Source organism: Portunus trituberculatus, chromosome 43, assembly GCF_017591435.1.
Source record: "Portunus trituberculatus isolate SZX2019 chromosome 43, ASM1759143v1, whole genome shotgun sequence".
Classification (NCBI taxonomy): Eukaryota; Metazoa; Arthropoda; class Malacostraca; order Decapoda; family Portunidae; genus Portunus; species Portunus trituberculatus.
Window position 1 is genome coordinate 26,579,910 of NC_059297.1, and position 23,730 is coordinate 26,603,639.

Consider the following 23,730-nt stretch of genomic DNA (forward strand, 5'->3'; position numbering starts at 1 on the left):
CCCTTGTAATTTGTAGACATCATAGTATTGCAGTATTTCTTGGCATGGACCATGTAAAGTTTTTTTCCCTTATGATAGAACTCTTAGCTGTCTTTGTTGAGTGACCTGACCTGACCTGACCTATCTGGTGAAGTGAAACCTGTATTATGTCATTTTTATCTGAGATCATACTTTGTACTTTTGATATCTTGTTGGATAGTATTGGTGGCCTTATGGTTTGTGGCTTTTAAAAGTCTAGTAACTTTCTGCCTCACTTCTGAGTTTTGAATTTTATTTTACTCATCCTCTGATATGCTGCTGATCTAGCAACAAAACTTGTCAGTGGATAGATTACTAGCAGATCAGAGAATTTGAGAGAAAGGGTATTACACATTAGAAGCAAGTGTGGCAAAATACTTGACTTTTGAATGTGACAGTACAACTTCTTGTAGTAGACACTTATTTTTAATTTCATTAACACTGTAGAACTGGAAGTTTTTTTTTTTTTTTTTTAATATGAAGACTTCTGGTGTAGATTTATTACCTGGACTTTTTCAGACACCATAAGCCAGAGTTTTAACATGTACTGTAAATCCTTCTTAACAAACATACCACAGGGAGACATGTCTACACTCAGTGAAGCACAGCTTTTTCTGCTTTATTTGTACAAAATAAAACTCAAACCAGCAATAGACAATAGATTGAGAAATGACAGATTCACACCACAGAGAAACATATCTACACTCAATTAAATTTGGGTGACTAACACATTCTTTACAGCCCATTGTATACATAACAAGGCTATCAGAAACTATTGTAGCAATATTGATACAACAGAATCACACCATCAGAAAACCTATGCACACTCAGTTAGTGGGAATATTCATACAACAAACTGAAGAATTACATATCCATTAAGAGTAATCCTTTACTGTAGCCAGCTCTCCTATTTAGCAGTATGTAGTAAACTCAGAACATTCTGGCCAAGGTTTTTTCCTGTTGCTGTCATATGTAATATTTCTATGATTAACTCAATTCCTTGATAGGAAGTAGCATCTGATCTTAAATCTTAAAAAAAAAACTTTTTTTTTTTTTTTTGTGTGTGTGTGTGTGTGTGTGTGTGCAGACAGCAGGATACCTTAGTTTTGGTTATAGTGTACTATGACCAAGCTGCATTAACTGTTCAGAAAAGACGATGTTAAACAATATGATATTTCTTGAAGTCATTTGAGAGTAACTAACAGTAACATTTAGCTAGCAAGTATTAATCATTTAATATTTGAAGTTTCTATTTTTGTTCATACTATTAACAATGCATGTCCTCACCTTGCCCTGTAGCCGGAGCAAAGAAGAGTGGCACCAAGAGCAAGTCACCAGGACGGTCTTACTCCTCGTCCCTGTCTCGCTCCAGCTCCATCGGGGTGTTGAACCAGGTGATGCACATGGCAGGAGTATGGTAGTTACTTTGGCTCACTCAGTCACATTGCAGTCAGACCAAAGAAAGTATAGCATTGCTTAGTAATTCCTACACTTAGGGGCCAATGGGTCTTCAGGCACACAGGTTTGAATCAGACCATGGTATGAGATAAGGGTGATTGTTCCCAAATGCCAAAGTTTACTGTTGCAGATCCTATCTTAGCCTTGATGATGATGAACCCATATGAAAAAAATTAGAATAAAAAAAATTGTTTAGCCAGTTCTTGTTGGAGAAGTTCAGTGTTTCTATCTTAATAAATAGACTGGTGAGGACAACAGTCGAGGGGAGCGCACAATGAGGCCCACCATCTCATCCATGAACAAAATGACCCCAAGAGCTCTGAAGAGGAAGGCTTCACTCTCCCAGGCTGTGTCAACAGGTAACTCATTTACAGGTGGTCTTGATAACCTCGTAAGATTAACATTTTTGCTTTTTTATGATTAATTATTCTTATGACCTTTTCCCTTGTTCTTTTCTGTTCACGAGACTTGAGTAGTGTTGTTGTCTTGTAGCATATCTTGGACAACTAATAATGAGTGTTTTAAATCTGACACTGTAGTTTGAGTAAGTCCATCATGAGTTACTGTTGCAGGTGACATCCGCCAGTTCCATGAAGACTCCAGCTCAGAGGACACATCTCCCTCTGACCACAAAAACACACGGAGCCGCTCACACGGTGGAGACAGGTGAGTGTTCACTTGTATACTGCAGGTGGTTTTGTATTCCTCTTCATTTTGTGGTTGGAAGATTTCACTAGAGTAAGTAATTTTTAAGGAAGTAGGTATGGAATTCATATATCAGGACAAAATCATACATAACTTTTTGTCTTGGCATTATTTAGTGTTAATGATTGTGTTGGTGTAATGATTCTAAGAGAGAGAGAGAGAGAGAGAGAGAGAGAGAGAGAGAGAGAGAGAGAGAGAGAGAGAGAGAGAGAGAGAGAGAGAGAGAGAGAGAGAGAGAGAGAGAGAGAGAGAGAGAGAGAGAGAGAGAGAGAGAAATATACATTGGTCTTGATCTTGATTTTGTGAAGCTATCTATTTCTTTAAGAGCATCCCAATTATCCTCATGATATGACCCCCTGGGAGCTACCTGGAACTTTCTCCGTTGTTTGTGTTCGTAAAGCTTCATTGTTTGCATGTTGTGTTGTGTTTCCAGCATGAGTTTTATGGTAATTTATGTACATAATTCTTAGCCAGTTTGTGTGATTACTTTCCATGATTTTATTTTGAGGTCATGTCATCCCCCTGCCATAACTTATATACTTAAGTCATACAGTTCTCTTATATTCATATGGGTTGCTTTGAAAAAAAAAATTACCTTTGAGGTCATGTCATCCCCCTGCCATAACTTATATACTTAAGTCATACAGTTCTCTTATATTCATATGGGTTGCTTTGAAAAAAAAAATTACCTAAGTACAGTGGTGCTAAAATATGTCTGAAATTTAGTTCCTAAAAGACATGTATACTCATTTAGATCTTTCATTGTACATAGTCACATTGGGAATTATTAACTTCAATTCTTTTTATCCATGTAAAATGGAGTCTTACAAAATAATCCATCACATACCAAGGGTAAATATCTATTTAATTCCATGTTGGCAGGAATTAAGATTGTGAAACTGATTTTTGCAAAAATTTTCTTTACATGTTGCTTGAACCGAGTTACTTGTTAATGGATCAAGTTTGTGTGGTACAGGCATCTTTCGGATGAAAGTGTTATTTTATTCTTCTCCATCATTTAAAGTAGAACCTCCTTTCCGTATCACACATTCATTAATTTCTTTGGTTGTATTTCACTTGAATGCCATCAGACATTGTAACCCTTCACTACAGACTTGAAATTACATTTTGTGATTTTGATATCCTTTTGCAGCTTTTAAAAATTTTGTTTATTACATTTTCTTGTCTTGTTTCCTAATGATTCCTGTGCCTTGGTGATAAAACCTTCTAATATTGTGCAGAGTTATTGGTTTCAGTCATGCAGTAAAACCAGAATTCCTAAAAGAGGGATAAATATAAGTGTAGGCAAAAGAATACCATACTTAATTATTGGCATGTGAGAATTACATTGACAAAATAAGCAGACACATTTTCTTTTCAAAGCACAAAAGGCACAGTGTTGCTCTACCTTGCTTTCTCATCATATCTTTTCATTTGTGTATTTGTGTTAAAAATTGCTTTTTTTCAAGCAGATGAGTTTCATTTTTTTTTTTTTTTATGGGAGTGTGTCATAAGTCTTAGAAGATTTATGGTTAGGTATTCATAAAGTTCAGTGTTTAGTAAACTAGTGTTGATAGAGGCTATTGATGAGGTGTGTGGTTTGAGCATAGGAGTCATTATGTATCCTAGTGCCTGTTGTGTGAAAATTATTTGTAAAATTATTCATAAGCAGAGTGAATATATCAGGGGTGGGCAAACTTTTCAGTGATATGGCCACATTAAAAATATTTATCACAATCTTGTAGGGCTGCATACTATATTAATCCAAAACCATTAATATTTAAAATACAAAATTAAGGGCTTCTAAAGAAAAAGGCATTCTCACACATAATGTGCACACTTGCAGTAAGAAAATGAAATGCTCACTGTACTATTTGTCATTGTATATTAACTTAAATATACAGTGGAGACTCAATACTCGAACGTAAAAGATCGATTTAATACTAAAAGAAATACCCGATAGTCAAACGTCCACACGTGTGGCAGTAAACAAAGGCTCCCTGGTGTCCATCTTCCCCCTCTGCCAGTTGTGATTTGTGCTGCCGTGGTCATCAGATTAACATTCTTCTGCATTATATCTATAGTTTTTCATTTATAAGCTAACACCAAAGACTTATTATTAATGGTGAAAATATTTGATAATCAAACAGCCGCACATTTGGTTGTATACAAAGCTCTGTCATCTCCCTTCTGATACCGTATTATTGGCAATACTGGTATTACCGTGATGCCGGTGCACATCCGCAGTCTTGGGAAGAACAACATTCTTCTGCGTTGTCGGTAGTTTTTCATTTAGAAACTTATGATAGCTCCTAAGAAGCTTATTAATGAGGAAAATAAGGAATCTAGTGAGAGTGTAAGTGTTAGTGAGCCACAGCACTCCATTAGTGGATTCACAGGAATCACACCAGAAGAAAAGTTACAAGACAGTTTCATAGATGATGACTTGTCCTCCCCACCCTCCTCCTCTTAACCCCTTCGCGCCGGATGTTAAAAAAGCCCGCCTGTATGATATATGGGTGGTAGTGCCGCGCGCCCGAGCGCTGGAAACTTGTACAAGCTTGTCATACTTGTCATCTTTGTGTATTATGCTGCTATTTTTTAGTCACTATATCACCTTCAGAGAGAGAGAGGAGAGAGAGAGAGAGAGAGAGAGAGAGAGAGAGAGAGAGAGAGAGAGAGAGAGAGAGAGAGAGAGAGAGAGAGAGAGAGAGATGGGAACAGTCTATGCCATTGGGTAATTTTAGACACAAGGCAGGACGCATGTAGCTTATCTTTAGTGATTGGTGGAGACAAGGATGGTGGGAGGAGCACTAGGATTTCAAGGACAGCATACGGCATGTGTAGTTGGTATCCAACACACTATACGGGACAACTGAACTGAAGAAAGCTCAGAAAAGAAATATGACGTCTATGTAGGCGTCACCGTATTTGCTACTGGGGCTTCATGACGCCCACATAGGCGTCACCGTAGTGAAAGGATTAAGATATCCATCACCAGCCTTCACTTACACAAATCAAGATTGTAAAATTATAAACTCGAGGTTTTGCTAAGATTTTAATGAATTACTTGATTTATAGGTATCAATACTCGAACAGCTATTTGAAATGAATTAAGTTCGAGTATTGAGTCTCCACTGTACTAACATTTATCAGGCCGCATGAATTCCTTTGGTAGGCTGCATGCAGCCCATGGGTTGTAGTTTGCCCACACCTGGAGTATATCGATGGATAGGTGACTGTTAAAATTAATGGAATTACTGATATAGCAGCCTGTTATGTAGGAGGAACACTGGTCATGAGCAACAAAACTGGGGAAAAAAGTGGCATTTTGATCTTTGAACGGTCAGAAGCATAAAAAAAAAAAAAACAATCCCTAAGTGATGATTGTCAGTATTAAATGGAATACATATATACTGCAAATGACTTTAACCAATAACAGTATAGATTAAGAACTAGTTGATCACAGTATGATGTCTTTTTGCATCTGCATCTGATTAATACTGTTTTGATCCATGTTCCAATAACTCACTATGTTGTGTCCCTGCTTACCTTGGTGGAGTGTGTGGTGATGCCTCAGTGTTTGTTCCCAAGCTTTATTTATGTTGCTTTGTATGTTGTGGCGTGCCAGGCGGAGCAATCTTCCCACTCGTGCCATGAGTGAGCGTGACCTCACCCGCAGCAACAGCCTGTCGGGCAAGAGCCGAGGGGAGTCTGTCCGGGGCCGCTACGCCTCAGCTGCCTCGCCCTCTTCAAAACGCCTGCCATCTTCGGATATGAGTCGCCCATCCTCCGCCGCCTCCACAGTGGACATGAGCCCTGAGGAATACCCAACACGGGATGAGTTTTCCTACGTGGATCTGGATAACATGCCATGTAAGGATTCATACCAATTCCTACAGTACCATTCATTACCTATGTACTCAAATTGTATCATGCTACATCTGGTGCATTTCTAAAATGATGTTGCTTGATGTGGAGTGTTCCATGTATCTTATCTTAAAGATACTAATGTCTTTATATCATGTCGGCTCATTCTTAAGGAAGTGTGTGTTCTTGAATTTCTTTTCTCATCTTCCATACTAAAGATATTACTAAGCAGAAAAGCACAGTCTCATGTCTCTGTGTATTACATAATTTCAAGCAATTTGTTTTCTGTGTCTGCAGTAACGGTGGGAGTGGTGGAGAGTGTGTGTGAGTGGGTGGTGGAGGGGTGCGAGAAGCTGAGTCAGCTATGGTGGCGGGCTTGCAGTGAAGGAGGCGGAGAGGAGGACCACCATCGAGCCCTGCGCTCCCTCCTGTTGGGTGCTGCTGCCAGAGCCACTCATGCCCTCACCCCCCTCACTGCCCCCAATGCCACCCCAGCACAGGGACTCATGCCTCCAGCAGCAGCCCCACCCCAACCCTCACAGTCTGGGGCAGACAGCAAGGACCCCCGTATGGTGGCCATGATGCAGCAGTACACGGACATTCTGGTCAACATGGTGCAGCAGAAGATGGCGTCCCACCAACCACCACCCCCGGGCCCTGCATGATCTGTCCCTGCAATTAGTCAAAACAGTCCAAACCTCAGATAGTCATATTTTATGGTTTAGCCAGAATTGTGTACATATTATTTAAATGATGACAAAGCTTATGGGTTAGATGATGATCTATACCCCCCCCTTTTTTTTTTTTTTGAGTTGCAAGGCTGTGCATTTTTTTCATTTAATTTTTTCTTTTATGTAATTTTATTCAAGATTCTTGCAGTCATTGAAGTTTTCCATGTGATGTTGGGAATCAGCTTTGCTGATGAACAGTCTTTCCATTACAGTTCATGCCATCTTAGTTTTGTGTGTCTTCATCTGTGAGCTGTATGTCCCGAGCCATGTGACAGGTTCTGTGCAGGGCAAAAGTTTGTCAAAACTGAAGTTTTGTCCAGTTTGCTGCCAAAGCTCTCATGACTGCTGTGTCAACTGTGACATTCTCCTGCCATGAAATACATTGGTCTTAATTTGCATAAAGATGTTTTATAAGTGCTGAATGTATTAGGTGTGTAAGATTTTTTAATATAATGTTCAGTAATATTGGAAGTGATTAACCAAATGCATTGTGATGTGTACAAAGTGGTTGTCAGGTACAAGTGGTTTGTTGACGCAGGAAGCAGACCCCACCCACCACGGCACTCAGGCTGCCTCAATGCAGCAAGCAGGCCTGCAACACCGTGCCACACTCACTGTTGGGTTGGCCAAAAATATTGTTTTTCATTTTAACTGCATGATGACTTTTACAGTAATATAATTTTGCTATTAACTTTTCTAACTTGTCAGATATGGTGAAGGCTTATTGCTGATTGGGTTAGCTGATTTATCTACATTTTAGACTCCTGTTTTATATACTCTTACTGCTATGGACACTCCCTGGTCAAGTCATTAAATGTGCATGGCACTTTGGAAGCTGATCTTGTTTCCAGCCATTTTGAAAGTATACATATATATATCCCTAGTTAATATCAAACAATAGTAATTTAAACCTGTATGTGTTTTAGTGTTAGTAATCCATTTAATTTACTCTTGCCTTAAATTTTTAAATGTTGGTAACTTTTGAAATTGTGCACGTGGAGAGTTTTCTGATCAAGTCGTTGGTGTGAGAAGCCGTAATGAAGTGTCATTGCATAAACCTCAAGACCAGAGAGGTAGGCAGACAAGGTATTGCCAGTGGAGGGTGCAGCTGCTTGCCTGTGTTCACTTCCATTCATTGATACCAAAAAATATTGTGTTGCTCAGTCATCTGCACTGAAGCTGTGCATTCTTTTGCAAAGGTCATTGTGTTTATTTATCAGTTATTTTAATATAGAAAAAATTAGTTTGATTTCATTCTTATCTTCTCTCCCAAATAAAAGGTAGCATTGAAAAAGGAAAGATATTTTGATGCATAATGTGTAAATACATTGTCATCAGCAGAAGAATGATTTGTAAACAGTATGTAACTGTACAAAGTATTACTAGTTTGTTCTTTGAAAAAACATCTTGTGGTGGGATGACTGTGCCGTGCCCATCCTTGATTCAACATTATCAAATGAGAGGATAGAGATTTTGATAGAAGCTTTTTGGTAGTGTGTCTATAATTAGTGCTAAAAATGTATTTTAATTCAATCATATTCTGTATTATGAGGTTGGCAAAAATGTTTGTATTGCTGTTCCGTGAAGAGTGAAAGTGTTTGTTTGATGACAGCGTTAAGACATCACGCATCACGTAGTTTTGTGGAGGCTTGTGTGTGTTTGGTCTCAAATGTAGCATTAAGCCTCATCCCTGGTGAAGGGTGGGCTGAGAGCAGTGACCTGTCTTTACTGGCTCCAAACCTGCACATCATGCACATGCTCAGAAAGAGTAGTACTGAGCTAGGTTAAGTCAAGTCATTATCCACAACGGTGCCACGAGGTGCCAAGATGAGAGGTGTGCCAAACCCTAGCCATGCCTACTAGGGAGTGTATAGTTGTATTATAGTGTAAATTATAATTATCTCAAACACCATTCCCTTGCTTGGGGAAGGCCTCAGAGTGCAGGCCGGTGCAGGACTTCACAGGTCCTGACCACCGCAGGATGCTGTCTTCCCCCATGGCTGTTAGCATTATTGCCTTCCACTAGTGCAATTGTCCTCCATTCTTCATTAGGGTATCAAGACACTACTGTTGAACAGTATTGTCTTCTCTGTGCTCATGGATATCCGGGTAAGTATCTGCCAAATGAAATCTCATTCCTTGATAAACTCCTGTTTCATGAAAATTCTTTTTTAAACATAATAAATATAACATGAAAGCTATCAAAGTTGTTTATTTGACATCAATGATCTACTAGTTAGTTTTCCATTAGTGCATTATGCAAGCTATGGTCAATATGTTCCTTATTATCATGGTGAGAGTAACTGTGGTTTCCAACTTCAGTAATAAGTTGCAGTGTAATGACTGCATTGGATGTAAATATTATAATAACTTCAGGATTGAGGTTGCTGGATTATATGTTTATGAGGCTTCAAGTGGAATGAGTGGAGCTGCTACTTCAGCAATATGCGGTGGAGGCAAAACTAGTACTAATGGATGGAATGAACAGTGAAACTGGAAATACACTGCCTTGGTCAGTACCATTCCGCACCCTGCACCTGCAGTTGGCATGTGCTTATTTCTGCACCTTTTCGCAATAAAGAGGATTTTACAAGTCTTTTCCTTCCCTCAAGCTATCTAGGCAGTATGGAGAACCAAGATGCAGGAGACTACTCTGACTTGAAGCTGATACTGAAGTACAATGTCACTAGTACTCAATCTGTTGTGGAGTGGCTTGAGAAACAGGAACTCGTGTGCAAACTCAGAGGTGTCAAGGACATTGCAGGTGTGATTTTTACAGTATGATGGTATGTAATGCGTCAACACTTTCAGTGTGCACAAGTTCTTTCCAGGAATAGTATCACTGAAAGATGTCATAGTACAGTAACAACAGGAGGAAAAGGTTGTGCTATAGCAGAAGCAATGTATCTGTACAATCTTACACCCCAATACAACAGTATGCAGGCTACTACCCTACAAACATGATCTACCCGTAGCCCATGACAATATGCTGCATAGATCACAAAGGATGAGGCAGAGGTGGAAATCCCATAACAAGGATACAAAATGTGGGCAAGACCATTTAATGCTCAATGTGATAGCACAGTAGAGGCCTGGTTATGAGAGTACCGTTAGATCAGGCAGTCAAAATCAATGGGATCCCCTGCCACATCAAACATATTCGCTGATGTGTTTTGCCGGCTTCTGCAAATAGAATCCTTGTTGTAGGTGTTGTTAGGGTAGTGAAGATCTAGTGATCCTTATGAGCCCTGGGATAGTCTTGTGATGCTATCATAAGTGTGGCAGCAGTCTGGTCTTCCTCAGGATGGCAGAGAGCAGCAGTCTACCATGAAGGGTGGATGCCTGAGATCGCCAAAAATGTGGGTAAGTTGACTGTTGTGACGATCAGACCTGAGAGTTGAGAACGCAATGCAGTGGAGCATGAAGTGTTCCATGGTTTCAAGAACATTCCTGCACCAGAAGCAGAACAGGCCATGGGACAGATGCAATCAGAGGCAGAGGTGGGCAATGGTGACCTCTAAGACATGGGACTATTACAGTATCCAAGGTTACGGGGAAGAGTCAGTCCGATACTGGCCCACGTAGGTGATATGCAGGGCACTAAGCATGTTGTCCCAAACTGAGCGGTATGTGTTTGAGATGAGGAGTTTGGTGTTGGAGAGGGAGAGAAGCAGTGGTGTTGTATTTAATTAAGGCAGAGAGGGCATTCCTAACTGTGGCATCAGACACAGTTACTTCGAATACCTGAGTAGGAGGGCACCCACTTAAGGATTATCTCCCAGCCAGGGTGCTGAGGTAGAGGAGGGCTTGCTGTGCACAGTGGACAAGAGTCATTCATGTGGTTGGGTAGCAGCAAAGAAGATAGAGGGATGAGAGGAAGTCAGTGTAGATCACTACCTTGCCTCTCAGGTGGAAGGTTTGGAGGTGTGACAGAGCCTGTTGGATGATGTAAAAAGCTCTATTATCACCACATCTGTCTCTGGTGGGAGCCCCCATGTTCTGTATGATGTACAGCAGATGGAGAGTGGGAGCCATCAGTTAATAATTACTGACACTACTGGTAGTGTCCTGTCCATTTGCCAGAAGAGGGATGCTGCCAATGAGAAAAACGTGACCTTGCATGGAAGGCCAGAGACTTTAAGAGACACCATGTGGGAGATGCTTAGCCAGAGTGGTATAAGTGAATGTTGAGTGAGGGACAGGTATGGATAGACCCAAGATGTGGGCTAGCCAAGTCCTGGTTCCTTGGCTCCAGAGACATCATGTGGGAGATGCTTAGCCAGAGTGGTATGAGTGAATGTGGGCTGGTGGACTGAAGGATAGATCCAATATGTTGTGGGCTAGCCAAGTCCTGGTTCCTTGGCTCCACAGTGACAGTGAGGTCCCTGTTCATTAAGTTCTATTCCAGAGTTTGGCCATGATTATTGGCTGTGACCAACCAACGCCACTCAAAATTTCAGCATCTGTTTACACACCGGGATTGAGCAGTGACCTAACTAACCACAGTGGCAAACACACTAGTCAATGAACTATCCCACCGCTATAGCCACCAATTTGTAGCGGACCTAGCGGTCTAACCAATATGTAGGGTGGTGGTAGCTTGCACGGCACAGCGTGGGCGGTCGCGAGGAGGCGGTTGGAGCAGAAGAGCTCACGAAACTTGTTGGTGTTTTATATTTATTACCTTAATCCCTTATTCACTTCATAACTGGGGCTGATACACGATGTCCCCGCAGTACCACACAATTCATACACCACAATACCACTAACCTAACTGCCTGCTGGTACTGGGTGACACCCAACCTGGTGCACCTACGAATCACTACCTGGGTTTACCTAATAAGGATCAAATTGACCTCAACAGTGAGTAAATCCCGTAACCTATCACCTAACTTAGACCCTTGGTTTGACATAATAAATTCCTTCCCACACTTCTTCAATCCTCTCTGGTGAAGAAACCTTATGTTAAAGGCGGGTTCACACATGTGAATATGTGACTGAAATTGTAAGGTGCTATAGACATGGAGAGAGAGCCCTTCTAGTCGGCACATGTTCACACAATACACATAACGACTGGAAAGTATCGGCTGGTTGGCAGGAAAGGAACGTAATTAACAGCTACCCAAATGTCTTCTCTGGTGACGATGCTGAAGCAGTGGTTTTATCTTATGAAGACTACATAATTGCGATCAGATTAAATCATCACAAGTACTCAATCCTCACCAACACCACCCTGCATAGAAGGAAACAGTCATCGGAGAGTGGCAGCTATCTCAACCAACGCCGATTTGGGTAAGCTTTTTCTGTTGTAGAATTAATTCACTTTTAGGGTCTCAGATGTGCTCTTTTTCCTTCACTAACTCCAAAATCATCATCTTTACACCGACACTACACTTTAAAACCTTTCTCCGTGACGTCACAACGTAACAAAGTCGCAAATCGACTGAACAAAACCAACGTTTGGTATTTTTTGCGATATTCAGTCGGGAACTACCGATCAGCAATTTCAGTCCCAATATGACACGTTTGAACCTGCCTTTATTCAGTCGATTTGCGACTTTGTTTACGTTGTGACGTCACGGAGAAAGGTTTGAAAATGTGGTATCCAAATGTAGGGAAGATTTTGGAGTGGTTGAGGGAAAAAAGAGCACATCTAGGACCCTTCCGACCCTAACAATAGATTATACAGCAAATCGACGTTCGATGAGATCGCTGCCACTCTCCAAGAACTGTTTCCCTCTATGTAAGGTGTTGTTGGAGGTGAATACTTGTGGTGATTTAATTTGATCGTCACCGAAGAAAGACATCTTCTTGGGTAGCTGTTTGTTTACATTCACTTCTCACCAACTAGCCGATACTTTCCAGTCGCTGTGTAAACGTATTCCGACTAGAAAGGCTCTGTCAATTCTTCTAGCGACTTGCAATTTCAGTTGCATATTGACACGTGTGAACCCGCCTTTATTAGTTTAATTTTGCCGTTTTACCGGAATTTTAATGTCACATATCTACATTACCACTTCTCCAAAAAGCACAGATGGGTTTAAACACTACCTGGTGAGAGGGCTTGATCTTGATCTTGATGCTACAGGTGAAGCAGAATTTCTTCTGAGTCAGACCTTTGTATCGGCAGCGCCTGCAGAGAAAATAAGAAAAAAAAAATAAATAAAATACACAAACAGCAAAGAGGACAATCACCATCTTTCACACCACTAGTTCCTGCATCTAGCACGCCACATTATCTCCAGGAACTCTTTTACAGCCTCAATCATCCTTCCAGGTCTGGCCTGGGTAGGACTGGAAAACGTGAATGAAGCTTTGACTGGCTGTCTCGGTTTAAATGGCGATATGGGTTTAAGTCTCCTCCACTTCGACTGGCCACGTAGCCGCGGGTCACTCACCAGGTTGGCCCCAACAGTGAGATATGACATTGGCAAAAGAAGGGTTAACAGGAAAAGGGGCCAGGTCTGCATGCATTCCACTTCATGTTGTAGGTTATAATGATTAATCAGTGTAAAGAACTGGATAATGTGCCTTATGCAGCAATTGCGTAGTATCTATTAGTTCGTTAATTACAAAACTCGTACCACAGATTCCCCAGATGGTGATCTGAAAATACTTGTTTTCTACGTAATATATACGAGGCAGCATAACAGGACAATATTTAGTTTAGTTACCCTTTAAAAATGATATGCAACAAAACAGTGTAATTTGAACAATATTTAGAACATCTTAAGCACTTACAAGACGGAATGGCATAAAAGAGAAGTCGCTAAGTAATATATTAAACTTATACTAAGGATGCGCTATACACAATCAGAATAACAACTGATGATCGTGCTTGCCCTGGCGCGGATATCAGCCCAATGCACATTCATACACTAGCTTGAGCAAAGATATATATCACATGCATCACCACTGTGGGGGTTGGTGACCCATTATGAGGTAATTCCCACACACGTGCATGCACACCACCTAACATCTCCTCTCCCTCCTCCTGGTCCCGTCGTGCCTCCAAACTCACCTCATGTCCTCCCCAGCATCTTAACATCTCAAATCACACGCTCACCCCTTTCCAGGACTCAACTGCACCCCGCATCCACCAACACCACCACCACAGCGAGGGTGACCTACCGACTGACTAACCTCCCGCCTCCCCATCCTCAAAACACTGGCGGTGGGGCGGCCAGCATTGGAGGAATTGTGAACATGTTAACAAGCTTAGCTATATTTGAAAAGAAAGTTTGCTATTAGAGTAATATTGATACTACTGCATGCAGAGGTACACCAAATGATCTTGTACTTATATTCGTAGTAATAATAACAATATAAGTAGGTGTAACAAGTGATTAAGATTAATATTTACCTTGGTGTGTCTCTGAGGGAGGAGGAGGAGGAGGAGGAGGAGGAGGAGGACGAAGAGGAGGAGGAAGAGGGGGAGGAATAGAAAGAGAAAGAGGAAAGGAAAAAGAAAGAGGAAGAGGAGGAGGAGGAGGAGGAAAAAAGTGACAGGAGACCTTGCGACCTATGACAAGGTCACTTTCATTATACAACATTTATGATAAGCTATATACTTAGCAGGAGGCACGAATAGAACAGATGAAACTCCTCCCCACCCACCACTCCCTCCGCCGTCACCCGGCAAGAAATAAAACGGAAAAATACACCCCGATTGCCGAGAGGAACAATAGGCTTTAGCTTCTTTGACCTTCATTATTACATGCAGTGTCAACTAACATATGAGGACAGCCTATACGATCCCCCTCACTCACATACATCTACACCCACACCCACACACCTGAAATTGTTGAAGGAGAAGCGCAGCCACTCCTCCAGGAGGCGGCCATTATCTTTTACACTCCGTCTCGCTGGTGATGGAGGAACACTACATAGTGTCTGTTCGGGACCAGTGTTGGGGCGGTACTCAACGAGGATCAGCCCGTGTAAGTACTTGTTCATAGCGGCGACGGCGGCGCCGGCGACACGGAGAGAAAACAGGAGACGAGAGGGTGCAGACAGGGAAACCTCAGGGAGTGACACTGTGCCGTCCCGAGCCCTTGTTATACAGCAGCAGACTGTGGGAGGGTGTGGTAGCTGTGTGTGAGCGTTACGGGGCACTGAGAAATCTGGGGAGTGCATGAAATGTTTCCCGAGACAGCAGACACGATTCTAGGCCATTTATTCTCTTTACAGTGTAGAAATTTTGTCAATCTGTCACTAGAACTGTTAAAACACTATAATTCCACTAGAGGCTATGTGGAGCTAGTTTCATGCTAACCGCACACCTCCACCACACTGGAGACCAAAGCGATGTTGTTAATCTCTAATTGGAACCACAAGAAGAATCTTAAATATCCCGTGTTACTTTAACTAAAGCCTTTTGAGAGTGGAAATCTTGGTAATATGTCACCAGAACAGCAAAAACACTCTTAATATCCCCCATCACTTTAGGTAGATTCACTTTAACTAGTAGTACTGTGCTGACCGTGCCATCTCCTGCCTCCTCTACCCTCAATGAAACACTGGCGATGGAAGGTGAAAGCTGAATGCTTGTTTGAAGGAGCTTATTATTTGAAAAGAAAGTTTGCTACTATAGATTAATATTGATACTACTGCATGCATAGGTACAGCAAATTATCTCGTAGTATATATACTGTATGTAAGTACAAGTAGGTGTAACAAGGTATAACAATATTGCAAGGCCTCATAAAACGAGCCATGGGTTGGACTGGGAGAAGACTCGATATAATGAATCATATGAAACACTTTGACGCCGCGCCGCATCTACACTTCTGGAAAATACTCTACAGTTAAAGTGATTTAGATTTTTAAGTTTGTTTTAATAGTTCTAGTGACAGATTAGTCTAGTGGGATTTCTCTACTTATTATTTGTTAAAGGATAAAAACTCTCTTGAGAATCTGGTTAGTCATCTGCAATCTTGGTAAATAGTCGTTGTGAGGGAATAAAACTATTTTTTGCGGTTTCAGTGACAGATTAATTACATTTCTACATCATTAACAAGAAAACACTTGAGAACATGGCTACGTATGAGTGCCTTGTTTAGAGCTAGCTAGACTCACCCACCGCCATCTCCAAGCCATGGAGGCAGACATTCCCCGCCGCCCAGCACTATTGTCCTGTTCTCAGCCCTTACACACCCCTGCCACAATCCTGCTCCATATCTCTCAACACCCACCCTCCATAACCACTAAGCCGCCTGTAACAAGCTGGTCCCCCTGCTGGTCCCTATCACAGCTCACCTACGCTCCACCTCGCTCCTCACCGCTACGTAGAGTACTGAACAGCACCACACACTCTGATGGCGCTTATCAACAAACATCCATGTCATCTCTAAGTTTTATTAATCTAGTTGATTTTTTTGTGATGTTTTACTTGATCTGTTATCAAATTCTGCTGTTTTATTTCACGTTTTGGTAATCTCACTGGTCTGTTGTATTTTTTTGTTATTGTTCTCTTTTTACAGCATGTAATATGTTTTGTGCATTATAACTGTAAGCATTATAAGCTAAATTCAAGACACCTATAACATACACAAGCACTTATTAAAAACCTCTAAACTCCCAGTAACATAAAAAAAAGGCCATTCAAAACTCGTACAGCCAAATAAAGACTTAAGAACACAAGTATATCTATTCATTACATATCAACTCACACCTACCTTAGAGAGAGACGCTGACATCACAGTAGTATTAACCCATGCATTCTCAAACGTCTTGCTGTCCTGCAGCACACACATCACAGCCGCCCTCGCTGGGGTTGTGTCATCGTCGTTAATTTTGTCCACGGTGAACTTGCAGGCGGCACCCTCTTCTCCAGAAGACTGAGAAGATTACCAAATAATAGTTTCCATACCACAAAAACTTGGATCCCAAACAGATAACACTAAACAGTGAAGTTTGCGTTCATAATGCTTTTTCACCGATATCTGAACAGTGTGTGCGGTTTGGCAGGCCCTCGCTGGTGTAATAAAACTGTATGTTTGTTACAGCAAGGTCAGGTGAGATAAAGGTACTTTTAGTTAGGTTATTTACTAGGTGTGTGTGGCCAAAACATCTTTAATTAAAAGACACTCAAAACCCCAAAATACCAATAGAATACACATTAACACATCAAGACACACACACACACACACACACACACACACACACACACACACACACACACACACACACACACACACACACATCCAAACACCAAAAATAAGCGTAAGACAATCAAAACACACCGAAAAACACGTGTACTACACTGAAAACACATCCAAACTCATCCAAAAGATACTCATCCTCACCCAAAAACTCACTAATAAACTCAAAACAAACACGCCTAGAACCTAAACCAAATCCAAACTTACCCAAAAAACTTAATGTTCTAAAAATAAACCCAAAACCCTCTTAAGATTAACTTGACCTTTTTGTATTTAAGATTGTGAATGTTTCTTGCACACACACAACTTCATCAGTGAATGCATTCGGTAGTCTTTTAGTGTGTGTGTGTGTGTGTGTGTGTGTGTGTGTGTGTGTGTGTGTGTTTCACTGTTTGATCTGCTGCAGTCTCTGACGAGACAGCCAGACGTTACCCTACGGAACGAGCTCAGAGCTCATTATTTCCGATCTTGGGATAGGCCTGAGACCAGGCACACACCACACACCGGGACAACAAGGTCACAACTCCTCGATTTACATCCCGTACCTACTCACTGCTAGGTGAACAGGGGCTACACGTGAAAGGAGACACACCCAAATATCTCCACGCGGCCGGGGAATCGAATCCCGGTCTTCTCTGGTTTGTGAAGCCAGCGCTCTAACCATTGAGCTACCAGTGTGTGTGTGTGTGTGTGTGTGTGTGTGTGTGTGTGTGTGTGTGTGTGTGTGTGTGTGTGTGTGTGTGTGTGTGTGTGTGCGCTGTTTTCCCTGTTTCTCTCTCAGTTCTTGGTTTTCCGCTATCAGCTGATCCTGCTTCTCAAATATTCCGGCGATCATCTCCCTCAGACACTTAATTTCTTTTTCTATCTCTATCCTCCTTCGCATACTAGTTCTTTCCTCCTTAAAGCCGAAAAATTCCCTTTCATTGCTTCAAAATGAGTGCAAAGCGTTCTGAAGGATTTCTTGAAAAGGTAATTTTTGTTTAACTAATAAAAAATTTCCGAATTATCTACGACCAAGAAAAACAAGGAAATGGTGTTAGTATGTTGTATAAAACTGGCTGTGATATGTTTCTAACAGGAAAGTAAAACATAGAGAAATAACGATAAGTAATGAGAAGAGAAGAGAACTTGAAGTAAATCAAGCCCAGCGGTGAGAGTTGCATGGTTTGCAATCATAAAGAAGGTTCTAAGCACCAGGTTCAGGAGTTTAGAGACACTTTGTCATGTGCGAGAACGGTGCGCCCGCCAGCAGGGTAAATTATGATTATTTGTTTTGGTAAACTATTCAAAGCACGATCAATGAGAGGGTCAAGATGTTAAATGCATCACAAAATCACCATAAGAGCAATAACAGTGCTACATTAAAGCTTCATATTGTCAACGGATGTCTGAACAAATTGCAATTGATTGGTTGATAGTGTGGCATCCTAGACAAGGTCATACGATGAAAGGATAGAAGCAGCGAGTCGTAAGGTTACACGCAGAGATGAATACATAATTTGTGTAGCTGTGTTGCCTTGTCCCTTCCCTTTTATTCATCACAGTTTCCGTCTCGTCACGCCAGTATGCGCTATTTCATGTTGCGCTGCTTCCCTCCATGTTATTGTCTTGTCTTCCGGTTTCCTGTAGTTCATGCAGGACTGTGTGTTTAGAGGACGTCCTTACATGGAGAATAGAGAGAGGAAGGATGACGAGACTCATTCCATCAAAGAGGCACGTGCTGGTCTGGGTGGCTTGTCGGTGGACTAGCTGAACTGATGAGGTGTGAGGTTGTGTACTGGGTTCTGAAGGGTTCCATATTCACGCAATACAGGACCTTGGGTTATGGAGTAGAATATCTCCGCCACAGTCATATAGAAGATGCATTAAAGGCCGGGTGATGCAGGGAAGAGGCCGATCGTCTCAGAAAAATACTTTTTTGTGACGAGGAGTCTGACCCAAAACTTCTTGTATTGTGGCCAGACGCACTGCCGCCTGAACCACCGCAAATATTGGTGATTAATGAAGCGCTGTGATTGGTGTTGTTTATAAAGTGATAGTACATGATGGTGTCCTTATCCTCGATGTCTTTTTCTTCTGAGCCAAAAGTCTTGGAAAGTAGCGCTCTCATAATGTTAAACGTAAGACTGGGGAGTGATTAAAGCGACCGTGATTCAGAGTGGCCTCAGGATTTAAAATGAAAGGCCGGAAGTAACTGTGTGACATCAGAAGGGTATTAAATTTTAAAGATCAGAAGCGACAAAGTAGACTCATAATGTTAGACAGACGATTACTTATAAGCCGGAAGTCCGCTGTGACGCTTGCACTAAACGGATCACAGTGTCTTTGGTATAATGGCAACTCTCAGGACGCGTGAAAGGGTGCTGTGGCAACGCGGTAACCTAATTACAAGGACATCCTGCATGGACCTTGTGGCTCCCTACTGGATCATTCTAAACCCGGTCTTTGTGTAAGGCGTGACAATGAAGTGATGCGCAGGAATTGACCATTGAGGAGGATGTATCATGTTCACGGCCAGGAATGACAGCTTCCGTACATGATAATAGGTTCCATTTGTGACATTTAAAATCGCTGAAAATAAAATACAAGGTGCAAAAAAGCGATTGATAACACAATGGTATCGTTAACTGTGGTGACATTGTAAGCTACAGAGAGAGAGAGAGAGAGAGAGAGAGTGAGTGAGTGGGGTGGAGAGGAGAGTAGGAGGAATGAGAGGAAGAGAGAAGGCGAAATCCAGCCCACATCCTCATTATCAATAAATGACTGACCAGCTGACGAACTGATTAATCTTCTTTGCCTTTTTTTTTTTTTATTACTGGTGATGCCACTTCATTGTTACTTTTATGATGCTGGTACTATTACTGTTACGGTTACTGCCACTCACTGTCACTGTTCCTGCTTCCACTACTGCACACAAGGAGAGACGTCAGGCGCTGTTCATGTGCTCCATCACCGTTAGCCTCGAGGCGAGTTACTCCCCACCACAGGAAGGACAGTTACGTAAGCCTTTCTGCGAAGGGGGGGAGTGTCAGTGGTTGGTTGCGTTGCAGCAGGGAACACACACACACACACACACACACACACACACACACACACACACACACACACACACACACCATTACTTATAAGTGCCTCCTTATCTACTCTGAAAAAAAGGAAAGAAATATTCTATAGAAATATAGTATTTTTTTCTAAAATTAAATTTCAAGTACAAACATCTGTAATGGAATGAACATTGACAATCAAGAGAACACTCGGCCAGAGAAAGGAAAAACAACAAAACAAAACAAGGTGAGGTTGCTACGTTACATATACCGTGAAAAAAAGTGTGAAGTGATGAAGAAAAATCGCACTTCATCTACGGACTCGTACCAGAATGTCATGGAGAGATTCACGCAGAGGGGAACTGCGACAGGATGAGGAGAATATACACGATAGTGGGCAGCGGGATGGTGTTATGTAATCTTGTGTGAAGGGGGAGTGAAAAGCGCGTGTGAGGGCGTCTGTGCGTGGCGTGTTCAGCCTGGCTAGTGAACGTTAAAATAAGAGGGGATAGGATGTAGAGACGGTTCAGCAGAGCCGTAAAGGAGGTTGAGCGGAATGTGTTGTAGCCACAGAAACGATTAACCAATTTCTAGAGAGTGTTTGTCTTGCTGATAACTCAAATATTTTGTTAATCTCTCCCTAGAATCGTGAAAATATTCCTAAACACCAATGGTACTTCAACAAGACTCCTTTAAATGTAGTGAAGGTGCGGGACAGAAGTGCTTCAGAACACTACCTATAATGTGGAGAGGATGGGTGGCGAGGGGCGATGACTCCAGCCACAGGGAGTTGTAACGCGCAATGCCTAGCATGTTTAGGAATACAGGAAAACTGCCTGCGCTCACACACTCAAGTAGGCAAAGGGACACACACACACACACACACACACACACACACACACACACACACACTATAGTTTCCCGCAAAGATGTGTTGAGACTTGGAACAGTTTGAGTGAGGAAGTGGTGTCAGCAACGAGTGTGCATAGTTTTAAAGAAAAATTGGATAAGTGTAGATATGGAGACGGGGCCACACGAGCATAAAGCCCAGACCCTGTAAAACTACAATTAGGCAAATACAACTAGGTAAAGACACACACACACACACACACACACACACACACACACACACACACACACACACACACACACCGCGTAGTGTAATGGTTAGCACGCTCGACTCACAATCGAGAGGGCCGGGTTCGAGTCCCGGTAAGCGGCGAGGCAAATGGGCAAGCCTCTTAATATGTAGCCCCTGTTCACCTAGCAGTAAATAGGTACGGGATGTAACTCGAGGGATTGTGGCCTCGCTTTCCCGGTGTGTGTTGTGTGTTGATGTGGTCTCAGTCCTACCCGAAGATCGGTCTATGAGGTCTGAGCTCGCTCCGTAATGGGGAAGATTGGCTTGGTGACCAGCAGACGACCGAGGTGAATTACACATACACACACACACACACACACACACACACACACACACACACACACACACAGTTTATAAGTAAACGAACAAAAAATGAATGAATAAATAACGATAGTATTCACCAATGATAGCAACAACAAAAATAACAATAATAATAGTTGAAAATAATACTGGATTATCATTATACATGTCGCAACTACCACTGCCAACATCATAAATGGTAGTATATATGTATATAACAGAAGATACGAACGGTTGAGGTTTTAATTAACTACTTTGGCGTTGATGGCGTTGGAAGTGGTGGTGGTTGAAGTGGTGATGGCAGTGATGGTGGTGGTGGTAGTGGCATTGGTGGTGGAGCAGGCATCCTCAGTGGGCGGCGCCCTCACCCACAGTGCCGCTGGTCGGCCTGCACTGGTTCTAACCGGCACTCTAAACAAGCACACTTGTCCGGGGGGTGTGTGGCACACTGTAGGACCGCGCCGTCGTCACCAAGCGTCCCACACTTCCCGCGGCTGGGGAGTGAGGGGAATGTAAGCAAAAAAGTGTGAATACTGACCAGCAGCGGAGGAGGAAGAAGAGACAAAGGAGACACAAAATGCCATAAGAAAATAAGAAAAGCTACAAGAAGCCATCACGCCTACACATGAAACATACTTATCTACTTTCACCTGTTGATCATTCTCATTCACAAATTTACCTGATTTTGCTGTAAAGCTTACATCAAAAGCGTCTAGTCACATCTGAGAAGAGGATGTTACTTACTTAATCCTGTTACATGAGAGTGGACAGTAGGTTTACAATCAATCAGGAGGGAAATATCAACACTTTTCGCTGATTCCACACACTAACAATTGCTTGGACGATCTGGTAATGAGCCACAACAAGAGTTAGGCGCCGCTGACCGTGCTCGTGCATTGTCACTCAGGAGTCAATTAGCTTGCCGACCTCATATCTACTGTTTAGTGTTAACCTGAACCGTAAGCCTGGTCTGTTGACAGTCTCCCCGGGATATCTGATGACGGCGAAGATTCACCAGATTACAAATGAGTATTTCATGTGACATGGTTTTCTATAACATACAGCATCTTCCTGGGTTTGTTTGATGCAATAAGGATTATTTTTCTTTTCTTTTTGCTTTTGTCATAGGCCTTGAATGCGGACTGACTGAGTATTGTATAAATTCTCAGTGTAATTAACTTATCTATTATTGTTATTAAAACTTAGAAGCAACGGTGGGAGTTTATGATGCCGTTTTCTCATTTTCTTTAAGTCTTATTTCGCAGTCCTAGGTCAGTGTATTCAGAAACGCTTTGCTCTCTCATGACAAGGCCACAGAGATGATTAGCCGGATTCTCAAGAGTATTCTCCAGTTAATGACGTATAAATGTTATCCAGTATCTTCACTCCTTCATTCCCTACACTGGTAAACTCTGGAACTCTCTACCTGTGTCTGTATTTCCACCTGCCTATGACTTAAACTCTTTCAAAAGAGGAGTGTCAAGACACCTCTTACGTTAACTGGACCCTCCTTTTAGATTTTTTTGTTTTTTCTCTTTCTACTTTCCTCTTAACAGGGCCTGGCAACCAGCGGGATTTTTTTTTTCCAACACTTTGTTTGCCCTTGGCCAGTGCCCTTGTAATGTAAAAAAAAAAAAAAAAAAAAAAAAAAAAATCTTGCAAATCTATTACCGGAACCGTCTAAAAACCCTTCAGTTCATACCAATCGCTTTATAAGTTAATGCAGATGTGTTTCTATTAGTTTTTAGTCTGCCTGCCTCTGCCGTGGAATCCTCATGGCGTGTATACAGCCTTGTGGGGCCTTGTACAGGGGTAATGTAGCTTGCATTCTACCTCCAATTGCCGGACACTCGTAACAGTAATACACAACACCTTCAACTTCTGCACTATAGGCTGCAATAGTAACACACGCATCAGTCGTGGTGGTGGTGCAGTGTAGTGCCACTTTCGTTATCGTATCCATTGCTTCTGCTGCTACTACTACTACTACTATTACTAGTACTACTACTACTACTACTACTACTACTACTACTACTACTACTACTGTTACTATTAGTACTACTACTACTACCACTACTACTATTAATACTACTACTGTTATCAGTGCAACTACCATTACTCTACTCTCACTGCCACTACTTTACGACTAGTACTGATAATTATATCAATAATAATAACAATAATAGTAATGATAATAATAATAATAATAATAATAATAATAATAATAATAATAATAATAATAACAATAATAACAGTAATAACAATGATGACGATAATAATGGTAATGATAATAATGATAA

General features: G+C 41.7%; 1 protein-coding gene and 3 long non-coding RNA genes across 14 annotated transcripts in view; 1 reads left to right on the plus strand and 3 right to left on the minus strand.

Moving 5' to 3' along the window:
- LOC123518200 (mitogen-activated protein kinase-binding protein 1-like) overlaps nt 1-8,983 on the plus strand; it is a 184,419-nt gene extending 175,436 nt beyond the window's left edge. For 8 of the 10 annotated variants that reach the window (XM_045278907.1, XM_045278901.1, XM_045278903.1 and 5 more), the window contains 5 exons: nt 1,318-1,412; nt 1,718-1,835; nt 2,049-2,142; nt 5,813-6,057; nt 6,349-8,983. In XM_045278907.1, the coding sequence (XP_045134842.1) occupies nt 1,318-1,412; nt 1,718-1,835; nt 2,049-2,142; nt 5,813-6,057; nt 6,349-6,716 (920 nt within the window). In that variant the 3' untranslated portion in view covers nt 6,717-8,983. The remainder of the gene's footprint in view (nt 1-1,317; nt 1,413-1,717; nt 1,836-2,048; nt 2,143-5,812; nt 6,058-6,348) is intronic. The other 2 variants (XM_045278911.1, XM_045278909.1) reach the window with 1 other exon arrangement.
- On the minus strand, nt 622-5,873 carry LOC123518207. Its single transcript, XR_006678711.1, has 2 exons — nt 5,734-5,873; nt 622-2,209 (listed from the first exon to the last, which is right to left on the minus strand). It is a non-coding gene; the product is annotated as an uncharacterized LOC123518207 (long non-coding RNA).
- On the minus strand, nt 2,390-4,754 carry LOC123518209. Its single transcript, XR_006678713.1, has 2 exons — nt 2,871-4,754; nt 2,390-2,776 (listed from the first exon to the last, which is right to left on the minus strand). It is a non-coding gene; the product is annotated as an uncharacterized LOC123518209 (long non-coding RNA).
- Nucleotides 8,984-9,074: 91 nt separating the features above from the next.
- The window catches only part of LOC123518206, a 16,581-nt gene continuing 1,925 nt past the window's right edge, over nt 9,075-23,730 (minus strand). For both annotated transcript variants that reach the window (XR_006678709.1, XR_006678710.1), the window contains 5 exons: nt 21,685-21,924; nt 19,830-19,955; nt 16,460-16,621; nt 14,578-14,854; nt 9,075-12,915 (listed from right to left, as the gene is read on the minus strand). This is a non-coding gene — a long non-coding RNA (uncharacterized LOC123518206). The remainder of the gene's footprint in view (nt 12,916-14,577; nt 14,855-16,459; nt 16,622-19,829; nt 19,956-21,684; nt 21,925-23,730) is intronic.